Source organism: Corapipo altera, unplaced genomic scaffold, assembly GCF_003945725.1.
Source record: "Corapipo altera isolate COAL_440 unplaced genomic scaffold, ASM394572v1 305, whole genome shotgun sequence".
Lineage (NCBI taxonomy): Eukaryota > Metazoa > Chordata > Aves > Passeriformes > Pipridae > Corapipo > Corapipo altera.
The window spans coordinates 230,017-251,917 of record NW_020885011.1 but is presented as its reverse complement, the minus strand read 5'-3'; the positions used below and the strand labels follow the sequence as shown (position 1 = coordinate 251,917).

The 21,901-nt window shown below is 65.0% G+C and overlaps 3 protein-coding genes across 7 annotated transcripts in view; 2 read left to right on the top strand and 1 right to left on the bottom strand.

Moving 5' to 3' along the window:
* Nucleotides 1–1,283: 1,283 nt before the first annotated feature.
* SOCS3 (suppressor of cytokine signaling 3) lies at nt 1,284–3,697 on the top strand. Its single transcript, XM_027667454.1, has 2 exons — nt 1,284–1,340; nt 1,868–3,697. The coding sequence occupies exon 2, from the start codon at nt 1,935–1,937 to the stop codon at nt 2,562–2,564; it is 630 nt and encodes a 209-aa protein (XP_027523255.1). The 5' UTR covers nt 1,284–1,340; nt 1,868–1,934; the 3' UTR covers nt 2,565–3,697.
* Nucleotides 3,698–16,179: 12,482 nt separating this feature from the next.
* LOC113958859 (probable low-specificity L-threonine aldolase 2) lies at nt 16,180–19,189 on the top strand. Of its 2 annotated transcripts, none has more exons than XM_027667446.1 (8): nt 16,180–16,375; nt 16,482–16,565; nt 16,843–16,931; nt 17,192–17,377; nt 17,536–17,673; nt 17,830–18,022; nt 18,343–18,709; nt 18,802–18,895. In XM_027667446.1, exons 1-7 carry the CDS (start codon nt 16,309–16,311, stop codon nt 18,678–18,680), a joined length of 1,095 nt encoding a protein of 364 aa, XP_027523247.1. In that variant the 5' UTR covers nt 16,180–16,308; the 3' UTR covers nt 18,681–18,709; nt 18,802–18,895. The 2 variants fall into 2 exon arrangements, with proteins under 2 accessions (XP_027523247.1, XP_027523246.1); XM_027667445.1 differs by lacking the exon at nt 18,802–18,895 and adding an exon at nt 18,942–19,189 and having other exon boundaries at nt 16,238–16,375.
* Nucleotides 19,190–19,283: 94 nt separating this feature from the next.
* Nucleotides 19,284–21,901, bottom strand: part of AFMID (arylformamidase) — a 2,774-nt gene continuing 156 nt past the window's right edge. For 2 of the 4 annotated variants that reach the window (XM_027667447.1, XM_027667449.1), the window contains exons 2-11: nt 21,689–21,779; nt 21,506–21,610; nt 21,382–21,430; nt 21,137–21,222; nt 20,986–21,058; nt 20,612–20,709; nt 20,363–20,456; nt 20,059–20,188; nt 19,739–19,843; nt 19,284–19,624 (exon numbers count right to left, since the gene is read on the bottom strand). In XM_027667447.1, coding sequence (XP_027523248.1) covers nt 19,595–19,624; nt 19,739–19,843; nt 20,059–20,188; nt 20,363–20,456; nt 20,612–20,709; nt 20,986–21,058; nt 21,137–21,222; nt 21,382–21,430; nt 21,506–21,610; nt 21,689–21,779 — 861 coding nt within the window. In that variant the 3' untranslated portion in view covers nt 19,284–19,594. The remainder of the gene's footprint in view (nt 19,625–19,738; nt 19,844–20,058; nt 20,189–20,362; nt 20,457–20,611; nt 20,710–20,985; nt 21,059–21,136; nt 21,223–21,381; nt 21,431–21,505; nt 21,611–21,688; nt 21,780–21,901) is intronic. The other 2 variants (XM_027667448.1, XM_027667450.1) reach the window with 2 other exon arrangements.

The window sequence follows — 21,901 nt, the reverse complement described above, 5'->3', positions numbered from 1 at the left end:
TCACGCACGGCCCGATCCGTGTCACCCCCAGGTCTCCCTTCTCCTCCCCCCGGGGCGAGCTCTGACAGGGCCGAGAGGCTCCGAAAGGACGGGCACGGCTCCTGCCCGCGACGGAACCGGCGCTCGCCGCCCCTCGGGACGGTGGCGGAGGGGAGCGCCCACACCCCCCCTTCCCCCCCTCCCCGTCGGATTCGTGTCCCCCCACAGCGGGCAGGGCGAGGCGGAGCCCGGGGGCCGCAGGTCCCCCCGCCCGCTCCCGCCCTGGGGCCCCGGAGCCGCCCCGTCCCGCCCCCGGTGTCCCCTGCCCGCCCCGGCAGCGCTCCGGGGCTCGTTTGCATTTCAGAGCAGCCCGTTCGCCGCAGCCGCTTCCCAGAACTGCCGCGCTGGGTTGGTCCCTGCCGGGCAGCGGCGGCTCCTCCGGGGAAAATTAAACTGTTTAAAATAAACCACGGACGGAGCCCGGGCTGTGTGCGAGGTCGTAACCAATGCCAAATGCAGAGAAACCGTGTGGGGAGGGGTACCCCGGCACCGCTCCACCCGCCGGGCACCGTCCCTACCGGGGGCAGGGAGGAGGGGCGAGGGACCCCCTCGGACAGAACCCCGGGGGGGCGGCCAGGGCCGGGGGGTCTCGGTCCCGCCGACGGGCACCGACCCCACGGAGCGTCGCGGGGCTCCCGAAGCCGCCGCGGCCGCACGGAGCGGGGTTCAGGCGCAGTGGCCGAGCCGCCGCGGAGCCGGGAGCCCCCGCACAGCCCGGGATTCCCCGTTGTTGCCCCCCGGGTCCCCCCCCGCTGGCGGCAGCCCGGCACGTTGGCCTGAAAATGAAGGCTGGCGACGTGGGGATGTGGGACCCGCTGCCCCACAGCACGGCGGCAGCTCCCGTTTCGGTGTAGCCCCCCGGTGTACTCACCCCCCGGTGTGACCCGCCCCCTCCCCTGTATCCCCATCCCCGGTGTACCCCCCGTCAGCAGAACCCACACCCCTCGCCGGGGCCGGGGGGCAGCGGGGCCCCCGGGGGGGGGCGGGGCCGGGGCTCTCCCTTTCTCCGCAGAGCGGGGCGCGGGGGGGCCGCCCTGCCCGGAATGGGCTGGCGGGGCCGGGGCTGGGGCCAGCGGGGCCGGGCCGGGGGCTGGCGGAGCAGGGGCTGGCGGGGTGCCGGGGGGCCGGGCCGGGCCGGGCGGGGCGCGGGCGGCGCCGCCGCGTTACAAGAAGCCGCGCAGTTCCAGGAACCCGAGGGCGGGCGCTGCGCCCGCTATAAGAGGCCGCCCCGGGCCGCCCCAGCAGCTCTGCCACCGCGCGCCGGTCTCGCTCCGCCGCCGGGACCGGCTCCCGCGCCCCAGGTACGGCCTCGGGAGGGATGGGACAGGGTCCTGGAGAGGGAGGGGGGACAGCCCGGCACCGGGGATGCCGGTACCTCCGGGGAGGCGATCACCGGGGATGCCCAGGGAAGAGGGATAGCAGGGGATGCTGGCGCTCCGACGGGGCGACAGCCGGGGCCGGGGGTACCTGTGCTGCTGGGAACGGACAGCCGGGGACTGGGGTTGCCGCTGCTGCCTAGAGAAGGGGATCACCGGGGGTGGTGGTGCCTCAGCGGGGCGATAGCTGGTGGCCGGAGGTAGCGATGTCCCCCAGGCAGTGAGAGCAGAAGACCGGCAGAAGCGGTGCCCCTGGCTAGGGGAGAGCCGGGGACGGGAGCTGCCGGTGCTCCCGGGAAGGGAGAGCCGGAGAGCGGGGGTGCCGGTGCTGTGGGAAGGGAAAATCGGGAGATGCCGGGGGACGACAGCCAGGGACCTGGCCGGTGCAGATGTTCCCGGGAAGGGAGAGTCGGGGACCGAGGTGCCGTGGCTCACCACTGTCTCTGCCGCAGGTGATGGTTTAGCAGCGGCTGCTGCTGGCAGCAGCACCCCGAGCACGCGAAGCTGGCTCCCTGCGCCATGGTCACCCACAGCAAGTTCCCCGCTGCCGGGATGAGCCACCCCCTCGACACCAGCCTGCGCCTCAAGACGTTCAGCTCCAAGAGCGAGTACCAGCTGGTGGTGAACACCGTGCGCAAGCTGCAGGAGAGTGGCTTCTACTGGAGCACAGTGACGGGCGGTGAGGCCAACCTACTGCTGAGCACCGAGCCGGCCGGCACCTTCCTCATCAGGGACAGCTCAGACCAGCGGCACTTCTTCACCCTCAGCGTCAAGACGGAGTCGGGCACCAAGAACCTGCGCATCCAGTGTGAGGGTGGCAGCTTCTCCCTGCAGAGCGACCCCCACAGCAGCCAGCCCGTGCCCCGCTTCGACTGCGTGCTCAAGCTGGTCCATCACTACATGCCACCCGCACCCTGCGCCGTCCCCGAGCAGCCGGGGGGGGCCCTGCACCCCAAGCGCACCTACTACATCTACTCAGGTGGCGAGAAGATCCCCCTGGTGCTGAGCCGCCCGCTCTCCTCCAGCGTGTCCACCCTGCAGCACCTGTGCCGCAAGACCGTCAACGGGCACCTGGACTCCTATGAAAAGATGACTCAGCTGCCGGCCCCCATCAAGGAGTTCCTGGACCAGTATGATGCCCCCCTCTAAGGGGCCAGCAGAGCAAGGTCACACAACAAGCACAAGAGCAAGGGACAGGCACAATGCCCCACCGGCGTGGGAGCTCACAGGGCACGCCGCGCCTCTCCCTCTGGGAAGGAGAGGAGGGGGACTGGGGAAAGCCGCTGTGGGCCCAGGGCTGTGGCCAGCATAGCTGGGCACCTTTGGTGCTGGGGGGACCCTCGAGGAAGCATGACACCTCTCCACAGGGAAGGGGGATGGCTCCAGCCGGACTGTGGAAGTTACAGTGAGCCCATTGGCAAAGCTCCTGTGGGCTCGGGTAGCCAGGATGGCTCCTGTGACGCAGAGGAACGTGCACTTCGGCAACCCCATCCTGGGGGTGTCCTGGTGAGAGCCCCTTCTGCCCCCAGGAACTGAAAGCACTGGAGCCCAGGAGTGCCTGATCGCTTTTCCTCGGTTTTAAGAGGAAGGCGTTTTTTGCCCATACTGTACTTTACCTCTTACTGCCTCCTTGTGGGTGGAAGCTCTTTTCACACCAGGCCCCAGACTTGGAGGTTGCTGCCTTTGTTCCCTCGTTGCCGTTTTCCAGGGGACTAAGCCTTAATATTCTCCCTGCCCCGCAATCTGGGTTACTGCACATCATTTGGTGACGCTGCGTGATGAAGGTCCTGCTGAAGTGAAGCCAGAGGGGAAGTGGCACGTCCCAATGCTGCTGAATCCCACACAACCGTGTCTGCAAGGAGCACCCCAGGCCCTTACTACCAGGAGTTGCACCCCACCTCTGCCCAGCCGCTCCCACAGACCCTGGCCACGCTGCTCCGTGCGGCACTGATTCCCGCAGGAACGTGGTGGGAGGATCCCCTGGAGCGTGTCGTCTCATGAGTGCTTTTCTGCATCCACCCAGAGAAGTGGTTGGGTTTTTCTGGCTTTTTTTTTAATTTTTATTATTTTTTTTAACCAAAGGGATGTTTACAGGCCAACGTGAATCACTGTCTTTTATAAAGATTCCATCTTCACCTCCAGCCTTGAGGGCTGAGCAAAACCATGCTTGAAAATTCAACCAAAACCAAACTCAGATGAAACTTTGCACATATTTATATTTATATTCAGAAAGGAAATGTTTCCATAATTTATAATAAAGAGCACTATTTTTTAATGAAAAACCTCAGATCTGGTTTGATTTCTCCCTTGCACCCCCGGGGCCACTCGGCCCAGGCACAATGCCGGGATGTGTTTACACCACGTAAGTGCCGTTTCCTGGAGCCGCTGTCCGTGCCGGGTGATCCCGCCGCAGTGACTCAGCCCCTCTGCGTAAGCGCTGCCCCAGCACTCAGGTATGTCTGAGCCGAGCCGCGGGGACGGATCCGCTCCCGGCTCGCGCACGTGGTGCAACCACAAACAGTCCCTCGACGGCGGGACACAGCCCACGGCCCCGGGTATGGAGGAGCAGAGCTGGTGGCACAGCCTCTGTGCAGCACTCGAGTCCTGCCTGCCCCTAGCCCCATTTGGGCACGTGCCGGGGCCAAGAGCTGCGGGAACAAGGCACGGAGAGGTGCGGTTAGGAAGGGTATGTGGTGCTTCCTCTGGGAGCACGGTGGGCTCAGGACATTCACCCCCACAGCACAGCTGTGCAGACCCTGAGCCGGGCACGGATGCCTAAGGAAGGGTATGACCCGAGAAGGAGGAGGAGGCAGAGGATGCCCACAGGGATCTCCTGGCCTTCAGGAGTACCTGGTCCCTGCTCCTTGAGGGTATGAGGTGGGCATGTGAATAAACCTGCAGCTCCATTTCACTGGCGTGCAGCACGGTGCCCGGCTGGAGAGCTGCATCTATAGACGTGGGTGATCCCCTGGGAAGGGGTCAGCCCTCCACAACCTTCCCACAGCCCCTGGCTGTGAGGAGCAGGCTGTGCCCAGGCGCCCCGTGCTTCCCAGGCCTTCTGGCACCCACAGCCCTGCACTGTGGGCGTCATGCCTGGCATCATGCACCATACTCCACCTCTGGGGAACCCCAGCTGCTGGGAAAAGGCTTTCCTTCGGGATCACCCCAGAGCAGAGGGATAGTGAGTGTGCCAGCTCGGGCTGTGGCCATGGCACAGTCCCAGTGACTATTTTGGTGCTGCTCTGCAGGGCCATGGCACACAGGCTGCCAGGAAGTGCCATGGCCTGCCTGGGCACCCGCTGCAGCTATGCAAGGAATGTCCACGCGCACGGGTGGCTGCCCGCCAGGCCCTGCTGAGGCACATCCCCCATGTCAGGGCTCCCAGCAGTGCTGGTGACTTCCAACCCTGTGCTGGGGATGGTGTGGGAGCAGCGCTGTGGGCACAGCAGCCCCCAGCCAGCAGGAGCATTGCCCTGCAGAGCATCACTGCTCCTGGGCAGGACATGGCGCAGAAGGGGAGGGGGAACCAGGGCCCTGGGAGGTTATGAGCACCCTCAGCCCCCCCCAGCAGGCAAGGGCTTCACAGCACCCCATGGTGGGGCAGAATGGGAAGCTGACTCCAGAGAGAGTTGCCAGGCTGCCCACAGTGGCCCTGCCCAAGACCCCCAGCCAGACCCCAGCCTTCCCATCCCTGCAGGAACAGCTCTGGCTTCTCCACTTCCCAGAAGGGCCCTGGCACCACCATCTGAGGGCCACTTCCCTCACCGTGCTGCAACCACAACTGAGTCGAGAGTCCAGGAAGCTGCACCAGCCCCACGGGTTTCTTGGAACAAAGCCAAGCTCACGGTAGCAGTGACATGGCAGCTGCTGGGCAAATCCTTGCCCAAGGTTTCAGAAACCTCTCGCCTGCTCCAGAGCAGCCAAGCGGACTTGGCCCCGCATTTCGTAAGCAGCCAATCAAGTGTGTCCTGCAGCCAGTTCCCCTCTGCCCCACAGCAGGGCCGGGACAGCTGAGCTCACCCCTGGGAGGGTTCCTGGATGGGGAAAGAGTTCTTGGGGTAATCAGATCCTGTCACTGTGTGACAGTGCCCGGAGCCAGATGGAATTGGGCAGGGCTCCAGGAGCAGGGCTGGGATATTGGGGTCCTGTAGATCCCCACACCCCGGGTCTCTCTTACAGCTGCAGAACTCAATGCATCTGTAAGTGCAGCCTGTCTCCAGTGCCATCACCTCCTCCACGCTGATGGTGGCTGTGCAGAGCAAGGTGAGAGCATCAGGCCCAATGAGAGCCCGAGGAGGTGCAGGGGCACAGGAGAGTGGTCAGGAAGGGACAGGCGGCTGCCCCACAACCTCTGGAACCCCTCATCCTGCCTCAGCCTGGCCTCCCCATGGAGTGCTGGGCAGCTGCTGATGCTTCCCATCACACTGCTGGCTCATTACTGGCACAAGAAGGAAGTGTACGCTGGGATGGAGAACCTGAACCCTACGGGGTCAGGGGTGCAGGAAACCTGCTCTGGTGTGTACCAGCCTCTGCAGATCCAAAACAGGAAACCACCATAGCCAGTGTTCCTGGCATGGCAGGCAGCGGGGCAGTGGAGGGCTCAGCCGACACCGCGGCTCTGTTGCCAGTCCCCCAGCCATGAGGCAAAACCCAGCCAGGCACAGGGAAGCAGGACTCCCCAGCCCTGCACTGGGACCCCGAGGAAGGCGGCAGTGGGCAGCAACACTGGTGAGCACTAGGGCAGCAGAGCCAAGCAGGGAGCTCACAAACACGCCGACCTCGCTGTGCTCCCCTCACTCACTTCCTCCTGCTCAGCTCCGCAGCACCAGGACATTCCCACGTCTACTGCCACATTTCCCAGTAGGATGCAGGAAAGGGCTGTGCAGCAGCTGGGGACTTACTGTAAATGGCACCACCTGCTCCTTACGTGGCAATTCCTCCACAGGCCAGGGCCACAGGGATGGTTGGGAACAGGGACTGGGACATCTGCTCTTATCTTGCTGCTGGGAAGCACAAGCATGGGCTCTACGGCATCACTTGGGGTGGGCACTGGCGGCCCCAGCTGTGGGCTCGTTAGGGGTAACAGCTGCTTGGGCTGGAGGATGAGCAGAGCTGCAGCCTGATGTTCCTGGAGCCCCGCAGTTCCACTACTGGCTCTCCTCTTGGGCCTCTGCCCAGATAGGGTACTGCTCCAAGTACTTGTCCCAGCAGCAGCTCAGCTGATGGTGACCTGGCCCAGAGTCTTGGTGGCCTGGGGAGTCATGGGGTCTGGCTTGGCCCTGGCTCTCCCAGGGCCAGGCAGAGCTGCAAGCAGGTGGGGAGCAGGGGACAGCAGCAGGACCCCCTGTCCAGGCCTGGGAGTATTTCAGGATGCAGTCGAGCCCAGCAGGCTGTGTACATCCCCATGGAAACTCCACTCTGTTGCTGCTTCCCCAGCCAGACACGTGGCCAGCTCTAGAGAGCCAGCAGCTGTGGAGTCCTCACTTCTTCCATCAGCAGCTCCATGAGCTGCACTGCCCCAGGCCCCCAGCCCCAGGGGGGCTGCCCGGCGGGGACACGGGTCCAGGGCCTCACTGCTGTTGCACCCGCACTCACAGGGAGCAGTGAGGTGCCCGCCACCAACTGCGGTCACTGCTGAGCACGTGGCACGTCACGGGAGTCCCCGTGGGTGCACTGGCAGCAGGCTGCCAGCTGCCTGGGGTGCACTCGCCCGGCACAGCGCAGAGTCCTCAGATGACCCTGGCAGAACAGCCACGGGCAGGTGCCAAACCCCAGCCCTGGACCATCCCTTGGCCGCACATCAGCCCTGGCCTCAGCCCCGGCGCAGGAGCTGGTGATGGCAGTGCCACACACGTGGCTGGGGATGGGGGTCCCAGATGTGGGACCCTGTGTCTGCAGTCCAGCCCTGCCTTCCTCACATGCCACCTCCTCTCCAGTGCGTGGTGCTGGGGGACTTGAATGTCCCCATCAGCCTGGTGGGCTCTGCCTGTCCCATGGCTCCAGGGGCCGTCAGCACAGAACAACTCCAGCCTGTGCCAGTCAAGTGGGAGGCAATGGGCACCAGTAGTGCTGCGTGGGTGAGGACGGGGCGTGCGGCTGGTGGAGGGCACAGCTGGAGCAGATGTTCCCTAGAAGGACCCAGGAGCCCTGTCCCAGCATTTAATGAGTGGGAATGGGAGCACTTTACTGTAATTCTAGCAATTACATTGTTCATCCTTGGCAGCCAACACCAGTTGGTGTCCAGCACCATGGGATCACAATAAGCCACCTGGCAGGGAGGCTTGGCAGCACTCTGTGCCGCCAGGCAGCCGGCCAAGGCAGGGCAGGGAAGGGCTGTGGAGCAAGGTGTGAGGTACGGTAAGGGCCCGCCCCAGGAGTTCCCGTCACTGGCACGGCCCTGGCATGCAGGTGCTGGCTGGGAGGCCCCGGTGCCTGGGGTTGACTGCTGAGCCCACTGAGCCGGGGATCCCCAGCCTGTCGCAGGGTCCTGGCAGCCACCCATCATTGCAGCAGCTCCAGCACCCACCAGCCTTGCTGGGCACTGAGCTGGAGCTGCCAGCAGAGAGGTGCTCGGCCACTGTGCAGTGGGGGTTCGGGGCACCAAGGTGCCGGCGGGCCAGAGGGAAGTCCCCACCCACTGGGTGCAGGAGGGGGCAGGGGAAGGGAAGGAGGCTGTACTCAAGGGTCCATCACCCCCAGGGACCTGATGTCCCACCCTGACACCACCATTGCAGCTTCCAGGCAGGCACTGCCCCTGACTCTTTCCTGACATTGCCCACCCGCCCTGGCCCAGCTGCCACATCCCTGGGTGGTCCCACCAGTGCTCGGGGCCATCGGGAGCAGGGACAGTTGGCACCCCAGGGATGGAGCAGGAGCCCTGCTGAGTCATCACTTCACTGTTCTCGTTTTTCCATGGTGCTGTTGTGCGTTTGCTGGAAGCCAGCTCAGAGCCATGACTAATCTGTTCTCAAAACAAGCACAAAGCGAGCGGGAGGTTTGTGCAAACCCGCGGGGAGGAGGTGGAATCACAGCACGGGGCTGGGGAAGCGAGCGGCTGGAGCAGCTGGGAATGCCCGGCCACAGAGCAGCCCCACGGGCAGCACTTCCATGGGGGTTGGGCACAGCAGGGGCAGGGGCACCGAGGACCCCCAACCTCCCTTCCCTACGGTGAGGCTTGGTGGAGGCAGCACACTGGGACAGGGTGCAGCAGGCAGGGTGGGCAGGCACAGGACATCAGCATTTGGAGCCCCACGTGCTGTGGCCAGGGTTGGGGCTCCCACCCGGGTCATTCTGCCCTGCAGGGAAGCCACCGGTGGGGGAGGCCGGGGAGGAAGCACAGGAGTTTGCTCTGGCCGGAATCGGGCATCCATTGATTTGCTGTTATTAAAACCAGAGCTGCTGTCGGGAACTCCGCAGCCTGGCTGCCCTCACACGCTTCCTGGAAAGGGCTGTCCCGTGTGCCCTCACTGGCAGGGGACGGGCCCCCCAAAGCACCTGGCAGCAGCACTGGCCTGCACCAGGTTCGGATGGCAGCCGGGGCAGGGAGCCAGAGATTCAGTTCTGCCCTTGGCACCCATCTCTCTGCTGCCCAGCGGTTCCCACCCACCCACCACCCTGGTGCCCTCCTCGGCAAGGTCATCCCACCAGTGGGTGACAGGAGGGTGCAGTGGCACCCTGCTGGGCTGAGGAGTGTTTACTGGAGAGGCAAAGTCATCACTTCCAGTGGGGGATGAATCACCTCTGTCAGGAATTCTGCCCGGGGGCTTTTCTGTAAGAACGTGGAATTTCGACACTGGCCGTGCCCTCCCGGGTCCCCCCTCCTTGCACAACCTCCCACTGGGGTTCCTGTTCCCAGCCCCAGCCTTGCAGCTGCCGAGAGGTGTGGGCACAGGCACCCTGGCACAGAGACTCCCTGCCCATGGCATGGAGCAGGGCCCTTGGGCTGACAGAGCAGCGACAGGGCCAGGACCAACCTGGGTTCCCAGCACGGTGCAGGTGCTGCTCACAGAGCTGTGCACGCCCCCCAGAGCTGCCCCAGCCATGAGTGGGTCCCTGGGGGACTGAGGGCTCCCCGGTGCTGCCCATGCTCTCTTTCCCCCCGTGGTGTGGGGCGACCCAGTTCTAGTTCCATTTCCATCTGATGAACCATTCCAACGTGTTGAAGGATAGGGAAAGGGAACTCCAGCATTAGGGGTTTCTTCAGGTCCTGAGCCTGGAGGGGAGAGGTGCCCTCCCCTCTCTCCACCCACGTGGCCCCATGGCAGGCACAGAGACAGCACAGTGGGGTGGAGAGGAGGCAAGAGAGAGTTTATTGTTGGGGGGGTTACATTTATAGGCTTAGGAGGATTCACAGAGTAACCAATTACAGGTGGCAGGAAGGGGTTAACAACCAATAGGAAGGGGTTAAAAGGGGCCAATGAGAACACCTCAGGATATCTTCTCAGGACATTCCTGCATGGGATAACACTTGTCGTGGGGGGTGTTGGGAAGAAGAAGCATGTGTTTGCAAAGAGACCACCAAAAGCCATTTTAAGACATGTTTAAACAACAGTTTTCCCATATAATGCAGATTTACTGCCACAGTGCTCAGCACCACACTGCTGCTGCTGTTCAGAGCCTCCAGCTGCACTCGCACCCACGGGTGGGTGCAGACAGAGGGGAAGTGGCAGATTCCAGCCACAGCAGGGGCTCTGCCTGAGCAGCATCATCTTCCCTCTCCTCTGACTGGGCACATCCCACCCCTGTTAGGGCTGGTAGTACCCCAGGCCAACAGGAGCAGAGTGGTGAATGCTAGCAGGGTGGAGGTGTGTGGCTGCAGACGGAGGAACAGCTCCTGCCAGACCCTGCTCACTGCCCCCGCCATTATCCTGGTGCTGTCCTGCTGTGGGGTCACCGTGTGGGGAAACTGCTGACTTGGAGGGACACCACTGACCTGGAGACTGCCCCGCCATGGGCCAGGCTACTGGCAGGGAGGCTGAAGCTTTTCCAGCAGCCAGTGGTGACTTGGAGGAACCCCACAGCCATGCTGGGGCTGGGGATCCTCTTGATTTCCACACTCTGCAGAAACTCTCCTTCCAAGCAAGAGCAGAGGGGTTTCTGAACAAGGGGGAAGCACACTCAGAGCAGGAACTGAAACGTCACCTTTGAGACTTGCTGCTCCCCCCAGCCCGGCACAGCAGAGACAGGCTGTGCCAGTTCACAAACTGTCCCACCGGTGAGGAGAGCGGAGCCCGGCTGCCCACGGCAGGAACAATATGGCTGTGGAAAACCAGAGATAAGGGTCCTGCTTCCCAGAGCCTCCTTTCCTGTACACAGGACTGCCGGGAGCAGAATGCCTGAGCATCCATTCCCAGGAGGCCTTTCTTGACGGGAACCTGCTCCCTGCTGCACTCCGGACATCTCAGCAAGGGTCCTGGCTGGGCACAGCCCATGTCCCTGGGGGAAGCAGCAGCCTGGCACTCCACAGGACCTGCAGCCCTGGCAGTGTCCCTGTGCCAGCAGCAGACAGCACATCTGCTGCAGCGGCTTCAGTGCAAAGGGCCCACATGCCAGCCCTGCCACTATGGCATTGCTTCCTGGCAAGGCCCAGCTGCAGCAGTGACCACCAGCCCCAGCTGCAGCGATGCTTCTTGGGGGCCTGGGTGATTTACCTTCCCCGCTTTGCATGCCTAAGGCTGCCTGGGGATGCATGGCCACGGCCACCGTCCCCACTCCAAGGCAGGCGGGCAGGGGAGCAAAGCCATCCCCATCCCAGTTCTGACCATCCAACAGCCTCCCCAGGTCTGGGGAAGGGAGGTGGGAATGTGGGAAAGATCAGGACACAGCAGCACCTCGGCTGTGGGAAGCTGCTTTGTTTTTTGCTTTACATTTTCCACCATTCCTGGAAGTGGACACTCTGACCTGTCTACCGGGAAGCAGCCACAGCCCCCTTGTCCCCTTTTGGCCCCCTCAGCCTCTGCCCCTCTCCACCCTGCCAGGATGTTCCACTCCCAGAGGGTCTCACCATGACCCATAGGCTGCAGTCCCATGCACCGAAGCCAAGCAGCTCCATCCCAGCCCCAAGCATCAGCTCCAGGCTGATTTATAGAAATCCAATGGCTGGGGCTGACGGTGCCTCCTGCCAAACCTCATTAACGGCTGGCCTGGGAGAAGGCAAACAGCTTGTGCAGCAACAAGGAAATCCTTGTTTAAGCATTTCTGGCTATCCAGGGCCCTTCACCTCATGCCCAGGGGAGAAGGAGAAAGAGGAGGTGAGGAGAAGGAGGAGGAGGAGGAGGAGGTGCAGGCCACAAGCCCCAAGCTGGCACCACCCTGGCAGCCACAAGAAAGGAGACACAAGGGGACACAGCAGGGTCTGCACAGGCAGAGAGCCCCCAGGATGGGATGTGAGCTGGGGGGGAGCAGGAAGCCACATGGGCATGACAGGGGCAGAGGGCTCCCACACTGCCACAGGACCCTGCTCACCCCTTGGTGCCCTGGGCTCCCACCCATGCCAGGTTCCACTGGCCATGGGTGCAGTGAGCTCCGGGCACGCAGGACTGCTGGGAGGCCATGGGAGCCCACTGTGGGCACGGGACACTGGCACACCTGGCCTGCAGACTGGCACCCACGAGCTCTGGAGCAGCCTCAGCGACCTGCATCCGCCTGCCCCACGTGTGGCTCAGGATCTATTTCATCATCTGGAGAAAAGCATTTACTGCCAATAAACGGGCTAATTAATTCTCCTCAAAGACCTCTCAATTATTCATTTCGGGCCACAGAGAAAACAATTACAGCACTTACCTCAGCCCTGGCTCGGCCAGTGCAGCAGCTGGAGGCAGGCAGGGCACAGCGGGGACGGCCCTGCACATCTCTCAGCACGGACCCTCGGTGCCTGGGCAGCCCCAGCTCTGCCCACCCAGCCAGAGTGTCCCCACGCAGTGCTGAGCAGGGCTGTGGAGCTGGCACAGCCACTAGCCCTGAGCCGTCATCGCCACCAGTACTCTCCCAGGGTGCCCCCAGAGCTGCCCCAGCACCTGGGCTCTCCCAGGGACCCCACGGCCACCCCATCCCCACAGCGCCGGGGCCCTAACCCACCCCCAGCCCTCGCTGGGTACAGCGCAGAGGGGCTTTTCCCCCGGCGGTTCTCCAGCTCTTTGGTCCCTGGGATAGTTGGTCCCTCTGCCCTATGGCAGGGTCCAGCCCCTATTCAGCTGTACCCTGAGAAGCAAAACCCTTTGGGGGGCACGGTGGGCTGGGGGGGCCCTTCCCGGCACGGCCGGACCCCGCCGGGGCTGAGGCCGAAAGGCCCCCGGGGGCCGGGTCTCTCCCACCGGCTCCCGGTGTGCCGCGGGTCAGGCTGCCTCGGCACTGGAGCCTCCGGTACCGCCAGGACCGCCGGGACCCCCTGTTTCTCGGGAGTGGGGCCATCGCCGCCCCGGACCCGGCGGACAGAGTCCCCCGCAGGTCCCCGGAGCCGCCGGGCCGGGCCGGGCCGGGCAGGGCGGGCGCAGTCGCCCCGGGTCCCGGGCCCGCAGCCGCCCGTCGGGCCGGGAAGGGTTAAGGGCGGCCGGCGCCCCCCCGGCGCGGAGGCCGGGCCTGTCGGGAAGCCGGGATCTCTGCGGCGGTTTTACTGGAAAAGTCGCTGCCGGCGGAGGGGGGGCATCCGCGGCCCCGCGGGCTGGGGACGGGGCACCGGCCGGGACCGTGCGGCCACCGGTCCCCGGCTCCGGACCACGCGGGGCTCCGTCGGGGCTTCCTCGAGGCAGCCCACGGCTCCCGCACCGGGTACGGCCGTGGCAGCCCCGGGACTCTGCCCGTCGGGGCTCTGTCCCGGGCCGAAGCTCGGCCGGTGCCGTGTGCGAACGGTGACCGCCGAGTGCCGCAGCTGGGGACACGGCACCGGCACCGGGACACCGGGAGTGCGGCGGGCGGGGGCACGACCCGGACCGGCTGAGCCTGGAACCGGCGTCCCCCTGCCATTCCCAGTAGCGGGAAACCGCTCGGCTCCGCGGCTCCGGCCCCTCAGGGGTGATGGATGGCAGCTGCCCCGGCCCCGGTGGGACCGGGACCCTTCAGGACGCCAGCCCAAGGGGACGAGCCGTGGCAGCCCAGAGGGCAGGCAGGGTGGGCAGCACAGGCAGCAAGGACAGTGTGGCTGTAGGGCCAAGGCAGCTTGGCAGGAAAACACTCCAAGCTCATGGTGAGAATGTCAGGGTCACTGCCCGGTCCTGAGCCAGCCCTGGGCACCTGGCACAAGACCCCCAGGGCACCACCTGAGCCACCGACAGCCCCATCCCCACAGAGCCCCCCTTGCAGCCACCAGCTCTACTGGGAGGCTGATAATAGAGCTCACTGCCAGCCTGTCCCAGGGTAGGCCTGTGTGCCAGGGGCAGAGGGCTCGGCCCCAGCCTGGTGAGGAACAGCACTGTGCCCCCCCATCCCACAGCCCCTCTTGAGCCTCCTGCAGTGCAGGGCAAGCAGCTGGGCCTGGCAGGGCTGGGACGGGGCTGCCGGTGGGGCCGGTGGCAGGGGGGGCCCAGCTCCGGGAATCAGCCCCAGTGGCTGCCAGGCCTGTGGCAGGGAGGGGGGGAAACCCGATCCTCCGCGGTGGGGTCTGGGCTCCACTCCCAGCTCCCCAGCCAGGCCTCAGCTGCTAATTTTAGCCCCGGGGAGGCACGGCTGGAGCAGGAGCTCAGCCCAGCGGAGCAGAGGCTCAGCCCACCACAGGAGCTGGTGTGGGCAGGTGGTGGCTGCAGAGCCACAGCGCAGTGTGGTCCTGGGCAAGCCCCCAGCTGCCAGCCAAGCCACTGGCCAGGCATTGGCACTGCCCACCCACTGCCCACACTACTGTGTCCTCAGCTTGGCTGCCCCACATATGGCCACCAAGCCCCACCATGGCCCTACTGGGCCCCGTGCAGATGGGGGGGCTCTCTGTGTGTGCTTGCAGTGAGGGGAGACCCTCGAGGGAGGTCGCAGCCCAGAGACCCAGAGAAAGATGTGGGGCTGAAGGACAAGGGGCTCTGCAGAGGAGACCCAGCCACGCTGCACAGTCCTGCAGAGGATGTGGCCACCTCCTAGTGAAGGAGCCCCTGCTTGGCTGCAGGTCCTGCCTGGGCTATGGGGGCTGCACAGCAAAGAGCCCTGAGCTGTCCCTCAGCTCTCAGAAGCCACCCTTCAGCATTTGCTGGAGTCACGCACAGGGACAGCCAGGATGCGTGGGAGCTCTTCCCACTGTGGGCACCCCAGGGCCACCAGTCACCCCAGTAGGTACTGTGGGAATGGATGGGTGAGTGGCTGCGAAGGCCATGTTGAGGGATGCTCCAGCCACCGAGCCTTTCCAAGTGAAGAAAGCAGCTCCAAAGCCCGCCTTGCCCTAGGGCAGCCGCCCCAGGCGTGGGGAGGGGTCCCTGGCCCAGGGCCCCACAGCTGCTCTTCCCCCCAGCCCTTCACCTGTGACGTGACCGGCTGTGCTGCCCAGCTCTTACTGGAAGAGGAAGCTGCTGGGAAGGCGGTGTGTGCGGCGGGGCAGCTTTGGGGAGGCTCGGCTGGGCTCGGCAGCCGGCACAGCTCAGCTGTCCATGCTCCCAGGTCCAGGGCCAGTAACGGGAAGCGTCTGCTCTCAGTGACGGTAAATCAGATCGGGGAGATTAGAGGCCTTTTTGCCTAATCATGAGCAGCTTGAAGTTGGAGGACAAGTTCCTGGAACAAAGAGGAAATGGAGGCAGTAAATAAAGAAAAACTGTTAACATGTGGCCCTGCGTGTGAAAAATGTCTCGTGAAGGACTGTTTATGGCTCACTCATCTGCGGGGCTGACAGCGAGGGGGGCAGTGAGGGAGGGGGCCCCATGGGCAGGGGCGCAGGCAGGGGCAGGGCAGCCGGTGGGGAAGCTGCAGGGATCAGGATGGGGGATCTGGGGAGGGCCAAGGCTGTGGCGGGGCAGAGGGAGGGAGAAGGCAGCAGCATGGCAGGAGCCATGGTGCAGGTGGCTGGAATGTGGCACATACACAGGTGGGCAGGGCTGGGCAGCATAGCCCCTGAGGGGAAGGGAGGACCTGAACGCACCTGCCCTGCTGATCCCCTGCAAGTGCCAGGAGAAGGTGTCAGGTTCTGCAGAGCTGTGCCCCTCTCCCCATCTACAGCACGAGGCAGATGCAGCCCAGCCGGTCCAGCCTGACAGGGAAAGGCAGGGGGGTCTCACTGCTGCACTGGGCACATGCCCTCCTGCTCCCGGGCAGTGTAAAGTTCTGCCAAGAGGCCAGTTGAACCCCCCAGAGGAGGCAGGTAGCGCTGAGAACTGCGGAGCTGCCCACAGACCCCACAGCACCGGTGCAGTGCCAGCCCACCTTCGGTGCCACCGGGTGATGCGTCGGCTGCTGCCAGGGCAGACACAGCCAGAGCTGGAGCCAGGTGACCCCGTGCCAGCCCTCTTGGCAGCGGCACAGCGTGGCAGGAGCCGCAGCTATCCTCGCTCAGCCACGGAAAGACTCGGGTATCCCCCCTGGCGCCTAGGATGGGGCTCCCGGTGAAGCGAGGGGCCGCGAGAGACTGCGGGGCTGGGGCGGTCCCCCACCCGTGTCACCCAGCACCACTGTGGCTGAGGCGACCGCAGAGGTGGGGGATGGAGGGACGACGGCTCTACAGTGCCCACGCATGGACTGCTGCCCCGTGCCGTCGCCACGGCCCCGTATCCCTGCCCCGTTCCCGGGGGGGGGGCCGGGCGGTCCCGCCCCCGCCCGGGAGCCCTTGCGGGGGGCGGTCCCGACGATGCGGGCGGTGCTGCGGCAGGGGCGGCTGTCCGGGTCCAGGGGGGTGCTCGGGGGGTCGCAGCCGCGGAGGCTCCCCGGCTCCGCCGCGGTTTCCCCGCGCACCGTGGACCTGCGGAGCGACACGGTAACCCGGCCGTGCGCGGGGATGCGCCGCGCCATGGCCCGCGCCGTCGTGGGCGACGACGACTACGGGGAGGACCCGGCGGTGAACGGTGGGCGGAGGGGACGGACTTTCCGTGAGGTCCCCGGACCTGTGGGGTTCCTGGCGCCCCGGGACCCCCAGCGCCAGCCCCCCAGGACTCCCGTGTCCCCCCGCAGAGCTGCAGCGCCGGGCCGCGGGGACCCTGGGGACGGAGGCGGCTCTGTTCGTGCCCACGGCCACCATGGCCAACCTTATTGCTGGTGAGTCCGGGGCTGCGCTCGCTGCTCCCCGCGCCCCCAGGCCCGCTCCTGGGGCAGGTGGTGCCCCCGTCCCGTGGGACGTGTGGAGGGCCCGGACAGCCCTGCGCCTCCCGGGTCCCCAGAGCCCTTTCCCCGGGAGAGCATTGCTGGGGCCGGGGCCCCCTCTGCTTTCCCCGGGGTAGAGCCCCACTGCTGCCGGGGAAGTCGTGGGGGTGGTAGGGCAGAGCTGTGGGGTGCTGCCCTTGGCAATCCTCCTTCACGGCCCCTCTTCCCCTAGTGATGTGCCACTGCCAGCAGAGGGGGACTCAGCTGTTCCTGGGCCAGAATGCCCACCTGCACCTCTATGAGCATGGTGGGGCTGCACAGGTGGGTACCAAGGGTGGGCACTGTGGCACTGGTGGCACTGGTGGCAGTGCAGGCAGGGGCAGGAGGGTGGCCATGTGCTGCCCTCCTCTGGCTGCCAGGGCTGGGCTGGGCAGAGGACCCACTGCCACAGCATCACCCAGATTGTCCCAAACCACAGGCTGTGCATGAGTAGGGGCTGAGCACACCCGATGGAGGGGACAGAGGGGCAGAGGGTTGGAAACCCCCTGTCGGCCCTGTGCTCTTACCCGCCCTGGGTGCAGGTTGCCGGTGTCCATTCTCAAGCCCTGCCAGATCTGCCAGACGGCACCTTCGACCTGGACCAGCTGGAGCTGACCATCCGCGAGGCCCACGGCAGCCGGTACCACCCACGCCCTCAGCTCATCTGCCTGGAGAACACGCACAGCTCGGCGGGAGGCCGGGTGCTGCCCCTCACCTACCTCAGGCAGGTGGGAGCCCATGGACAGTGCTGGCACAGTCCTGCCTGACATGAGCAGCTGGACCCAGCACATTGACACTCTGGGGATGCTGGAGCTCAGAGCACGGCTCACGGTGGACAAGATGCCCCATGGGTCCATCTCAGACCAGCTGCCCCTCTGCCCCCCAGGTCCGTGAGCTCGCTGACCACTACGGGCTGCAGGTGCACATGGACGGCGCACGGCTGATGAATGCGGCGGTGGCCCAGGGCGTGGAGCCTGCTCAGATCGCCCAGCACTGTGACTCCGTGTCCCTCTGCTTCTCCAAGGTGTGCTTGTGTGGAGAGGGGTCCCTGGGGCCGGTGGGAGGCAGCGCAAGCTGGAGCTTGGCCCTTGTTTGCAGGCGTTGTGCTAAGAACACACCTGGCAGGCTGGACGTGTCCCCAAGAGGGGCAGCAGGGGTGACCCCGCTGGTGGCTCTGCAGGGCCTGGGCGCCCCGGCCGGCGCGGTGCTGGCGGGGCGCAGGGAGTTCATCGCCGAGGCCTGGCGCACGCGGAAGCTGCTGGGCGGGGGGATGCGGCAGGCGGGAGTGCTGGCGGCCGCTGCCCTCCTCGGGCTGCAGCACGCGGAGGCCACGCTGCACAGAGACCACGACAATGCCCGGCGCTTTGCAGAAGGTACCTCAGGGCCCCTCGGCGTGCCAGGAGGTAACGGCACACCCAGCACTGCCAGGCACTGCTGGGGTAGTGCTGGCTCAGGCACCACCCCCCAGTGGTCATGCAGGGTCTCCAGCCAGGTGAGGATGCTGCTGGGATCCTCACCTGGCTGGAGTGCTGGGGTGATTCTATTCATCCCCGTGGTGCCCACAATGACCCTGGTACCACACGGCGGGGTAAAGGGCCCCCCTTCAGCCAGGACCTGGGGCATGGCTGGGGCAGGTAGCCTCTCCCAGGTAGCCAGGCACTGGGCTCGCACCCACCACCCCGGCCTCCCACAGGCATCCACGTGCTGGACTCGCCTCTCTGCTCTGTTAACCTGGCAGCGGTGGAGACCAACATCGTGATGGTAAATGTCCGTGGGGCCTGGCCATCCCCTGCCGAGCTCTGCGATCACCTGCGTGCCACCAGCGAAGAGGAGGTGGCTGAGACCGGGCAGGCTGTCAGCGTCCTGCTGCTCCCCTGGTTGGCACGCACCGTGCGCGCCGTCTGGCACCGCGACATCTCGGCCCACGACACCGAGCTCGCAAGGAGCAAGCTGGAGTTTGTTGCCAGGAAGTGCCAGGAGAAGCTGGCCCTGGGACTGCATCCGGCTCCTTCGGGCACAGGGGGAGCCTGAGCATCCTCCCAGCCCCCCGGCTGAAGCAGGTAGGCCAGCCCACAGTGCAGGGGCTGGGATCAGCCCCTGCGTGCTCCAGGTGCGTTCCCAGCTGACTGCAACACATTATCTGTCCCCACAGGCAGACTGACAAACCAGGCTGAGCCCAGCCTGGGGGAGACCCCAGTCCTTGGGGTGGTCAGTGCACAAAATAAATGTTTTCTGGCAGTACTGTGGCTGTGCGGTGTGTTTTAAGTGTGCCTGGCTCTCTTGCCTCTGCAGCAGGGACATTTCGGCCAGGGTCCCCATGGAGGGACAAATGCTCCTGAGGATGTAGAAGCATCTCATCCAGAGGACCAGAGTCACTGCACAGCAGCGCCAAGGACTGGCCAGTCTGGCCAGGACTGTCACAGGAGCATGTCTTAGATGGCTCCGTCACCCCCATTCCCAGAGGTTTGTGTCATCCCAGTCCTGCAGCCACAGGTGGGCTCCCCAGGCTTCTCTGTTATGTTCTGGGTCAGCGAGTCTGCAGCCCAGAACTCTGTGCTGGAAGAAGGGATTCCCTCAGCAGTAGTCACACTGGGTGTGCACTCACTGGCTCCCTGGGAAGCAGCTACCTCAGGCAACAGTAATTCTTGATTTATTTTGTATCGACAATATGCAGTTTAAAGGACATTGAGGGAATGATCTTCATCAACCAGTTGTCTGGACAGAGCCTTGCAGCCCTCAGCCCCTCATGCTCCGGCAGGCAGGAAGGCAGGAAGACCCCAGGAAAGGAGCACCAGCCTAGGCTGGGCAGAGCAGAAGGGGCTGGGGGAGTCTGAGGCAGTGGCCACCCTGTGCTGGAGCAAGGAGGCAGTGGGCAAGGGGAACACTGGCTGCCTGGTGCCGTCATGCAGGGCCATGGTCCCTGTCTGTTTGCTCTCAACATGCCATCATGCTCTTGAAATCATGTTCAGAATGACCTGGGATGAGGAACCAAGCCCTGTGAGCAGCAGCTGGCCCCACTCCTCCCCACAGGGAGGTGACAGCCAGCCCTGCACCCACCTGATCTGTCTCAGCACAGCCCTCCTGCCTACCTGAGTGAGGATGTAGCTGTTCTCCGACAGCTTCTCAATGACATCAAAGTGATCCACACCGGCCAGATCCAGCAGGGACACGGACCAGCCAGCTGCACGCAGGGCCTGCGGAGAGAGCAGTGCTGACAGGAGGGACCTCAATGCCCACCTGCCCTGCACAGGGCAGCAGAATGACAGCTTGGCAAGGAGTGGTGTCCTTCCCCAAGCCAGAAGCGCAGCTCTGGTCCAGCATGCGAGCTCTTCATCCCAGTTGGACAGATTGGCGAGGGCCAGCTGGAGCAGCACTCCCATGGAGCTGGGCAGGCACTGCTGGAGCTCACCTGGCTGTACTCCTGTGACTGCCTGCGAAACTCCGGGGAGTCGTGCTGGGCCACAACCACAAGCACCTCACAGGCCGCTGGCACCGCCGGGGCAACGTGTCGCATGGGACTATTCCTCTGGGCCACCTCCCTGCAGGAGTCACCGCAGTGGCAGATGACACAGCCCCTCGCTCCAAGAGCAGCCATGTCCTTGGCTGGGCTCATCGGCCAGGGGGTGGCACAGGCACAGAGCGGCCACAGAGCCACTGATGTCTGCCTGCCTGTGCCCTGTCCCTGTGGCTGTCCCTGCAGTGTGCAGGCTCACCAGCTCATGTTCAGAGCATCGTTCACATAGGTGTGCAGGATGGGCTCCAGATCGTACACGCCACTCACCAGCACTGCTCCTGAAGGCAGAGGCACTGGCAAGTGAGAGGCCACAGCTTGGGTGGCTCCCACAACCCTGGGAGCTCATCACTGGGCAGCTCATCCCCTCAGCTCCACAGCCCCACAGCCTTGTTCCAAGTGCAGAGACCAGTTCTCCTCCAGCCTCTGCACTGGGATACGCCAACCCTACCTTTGATATCTGGCACCACGCGGAATTCCGTCCAGTCTGTGAACAGCACCATGGCTGCCAGGTGGGCCCCTGCCGAGTGCCCACACAGGTAAATGCCTCTGGAAGGAGAGAGCTGTGAGCCAGTTCAGGGAGTGACTGGCAGGGACACCTGGGGACACCTAGGGACATCCTGCTCCATGCGGAGGGGGCAGCACGCCTGAACACAGCAGCTCGGATGTTTCCTAATCCATCAGCTGCTGCCTTGTGCAGTGATAGGATCGTGGCTGCAGGCACTGCCCAGCACATGGGCTGAGGTGCTGGAGTCTTTGTCCTGGCGCAAGGCTCGTTTGCCCCCCCAACCACGCTCACGCGTCAGCCCCCCCGGAGCTGCCCACCTGATCTCAGGGTACTGCTCCACCAGGAAGGCAAGGCTGCGGCGCACCTGCAGAACCATGGTGTCCATGTGGCCTGGGCAGAGGGCAGAGGGCAGGGTCAGAGGGCGCCGGGCCAGGCACGAAGCCACAGCCTCTGCAGGGTGACACCCACCTCTGGGGGCTGTGTCGTACCCCACCGCCACCACCGCCACCCCCTGCGACACCAGCGGCGGGGCTGCAAACCCCGACTCTTCCTTACTGGGGGAAGAGAGACGCTGACAGGCTGTGGGGGCCAGGGGCTGTGGGGGCCAGCTGGGGACTGGTCAGACCCCACGTACCCAGAGAGTCCCAGTGTCAGGAGAAGGGAGTCAGTAAGGGTGGGCAGGGGGAGTCCCTTCCCAAGGGATCCCACCTCACCTCAGGCACTGCCAGTATCCGCCATGGATGTAGACCAGGACCGGGAAGGCTGCACAGTGCAGTGGGGGGTGAGCAGAGGATCTGACCCCTGCCCACCCCCGTCCTCGCCGTCTCTGTCACTTACTCCTAGAATGGTCCGTGGGGAAATAGATGTCCAGCTTCTCCCCGTCCCCTTTGCCATAGGGGACGTGCAGCGAGGTCTGGGCGCTGGCCCGGGCCCGCTCGGTTCCTGCAGGGCGGGAAGCGGTGGGGCATGGGGCCATGGCACCGAGCGCAGCCCCCACTCCCGGCGTCCCCCGCTCCTCACCTGCCGCCGTCACCGCGAGGTGGGCGTCGATGATGGTGTCCCGGTCGAGGCGGGGGGACCAGCGGCTGGGGGAGTACTGGTCCTCCAGCGCCTGCGGGGAGGCAACGGGGCTGCAGCGGGGGCCGAGAGAGACCCCGCGGTCTGGCAGAGAACCGCGCGCCGCCTGCCCCGGGCCCTACCTGGGCAGTCATGTCCCGCCACCCTCCCCCGGGC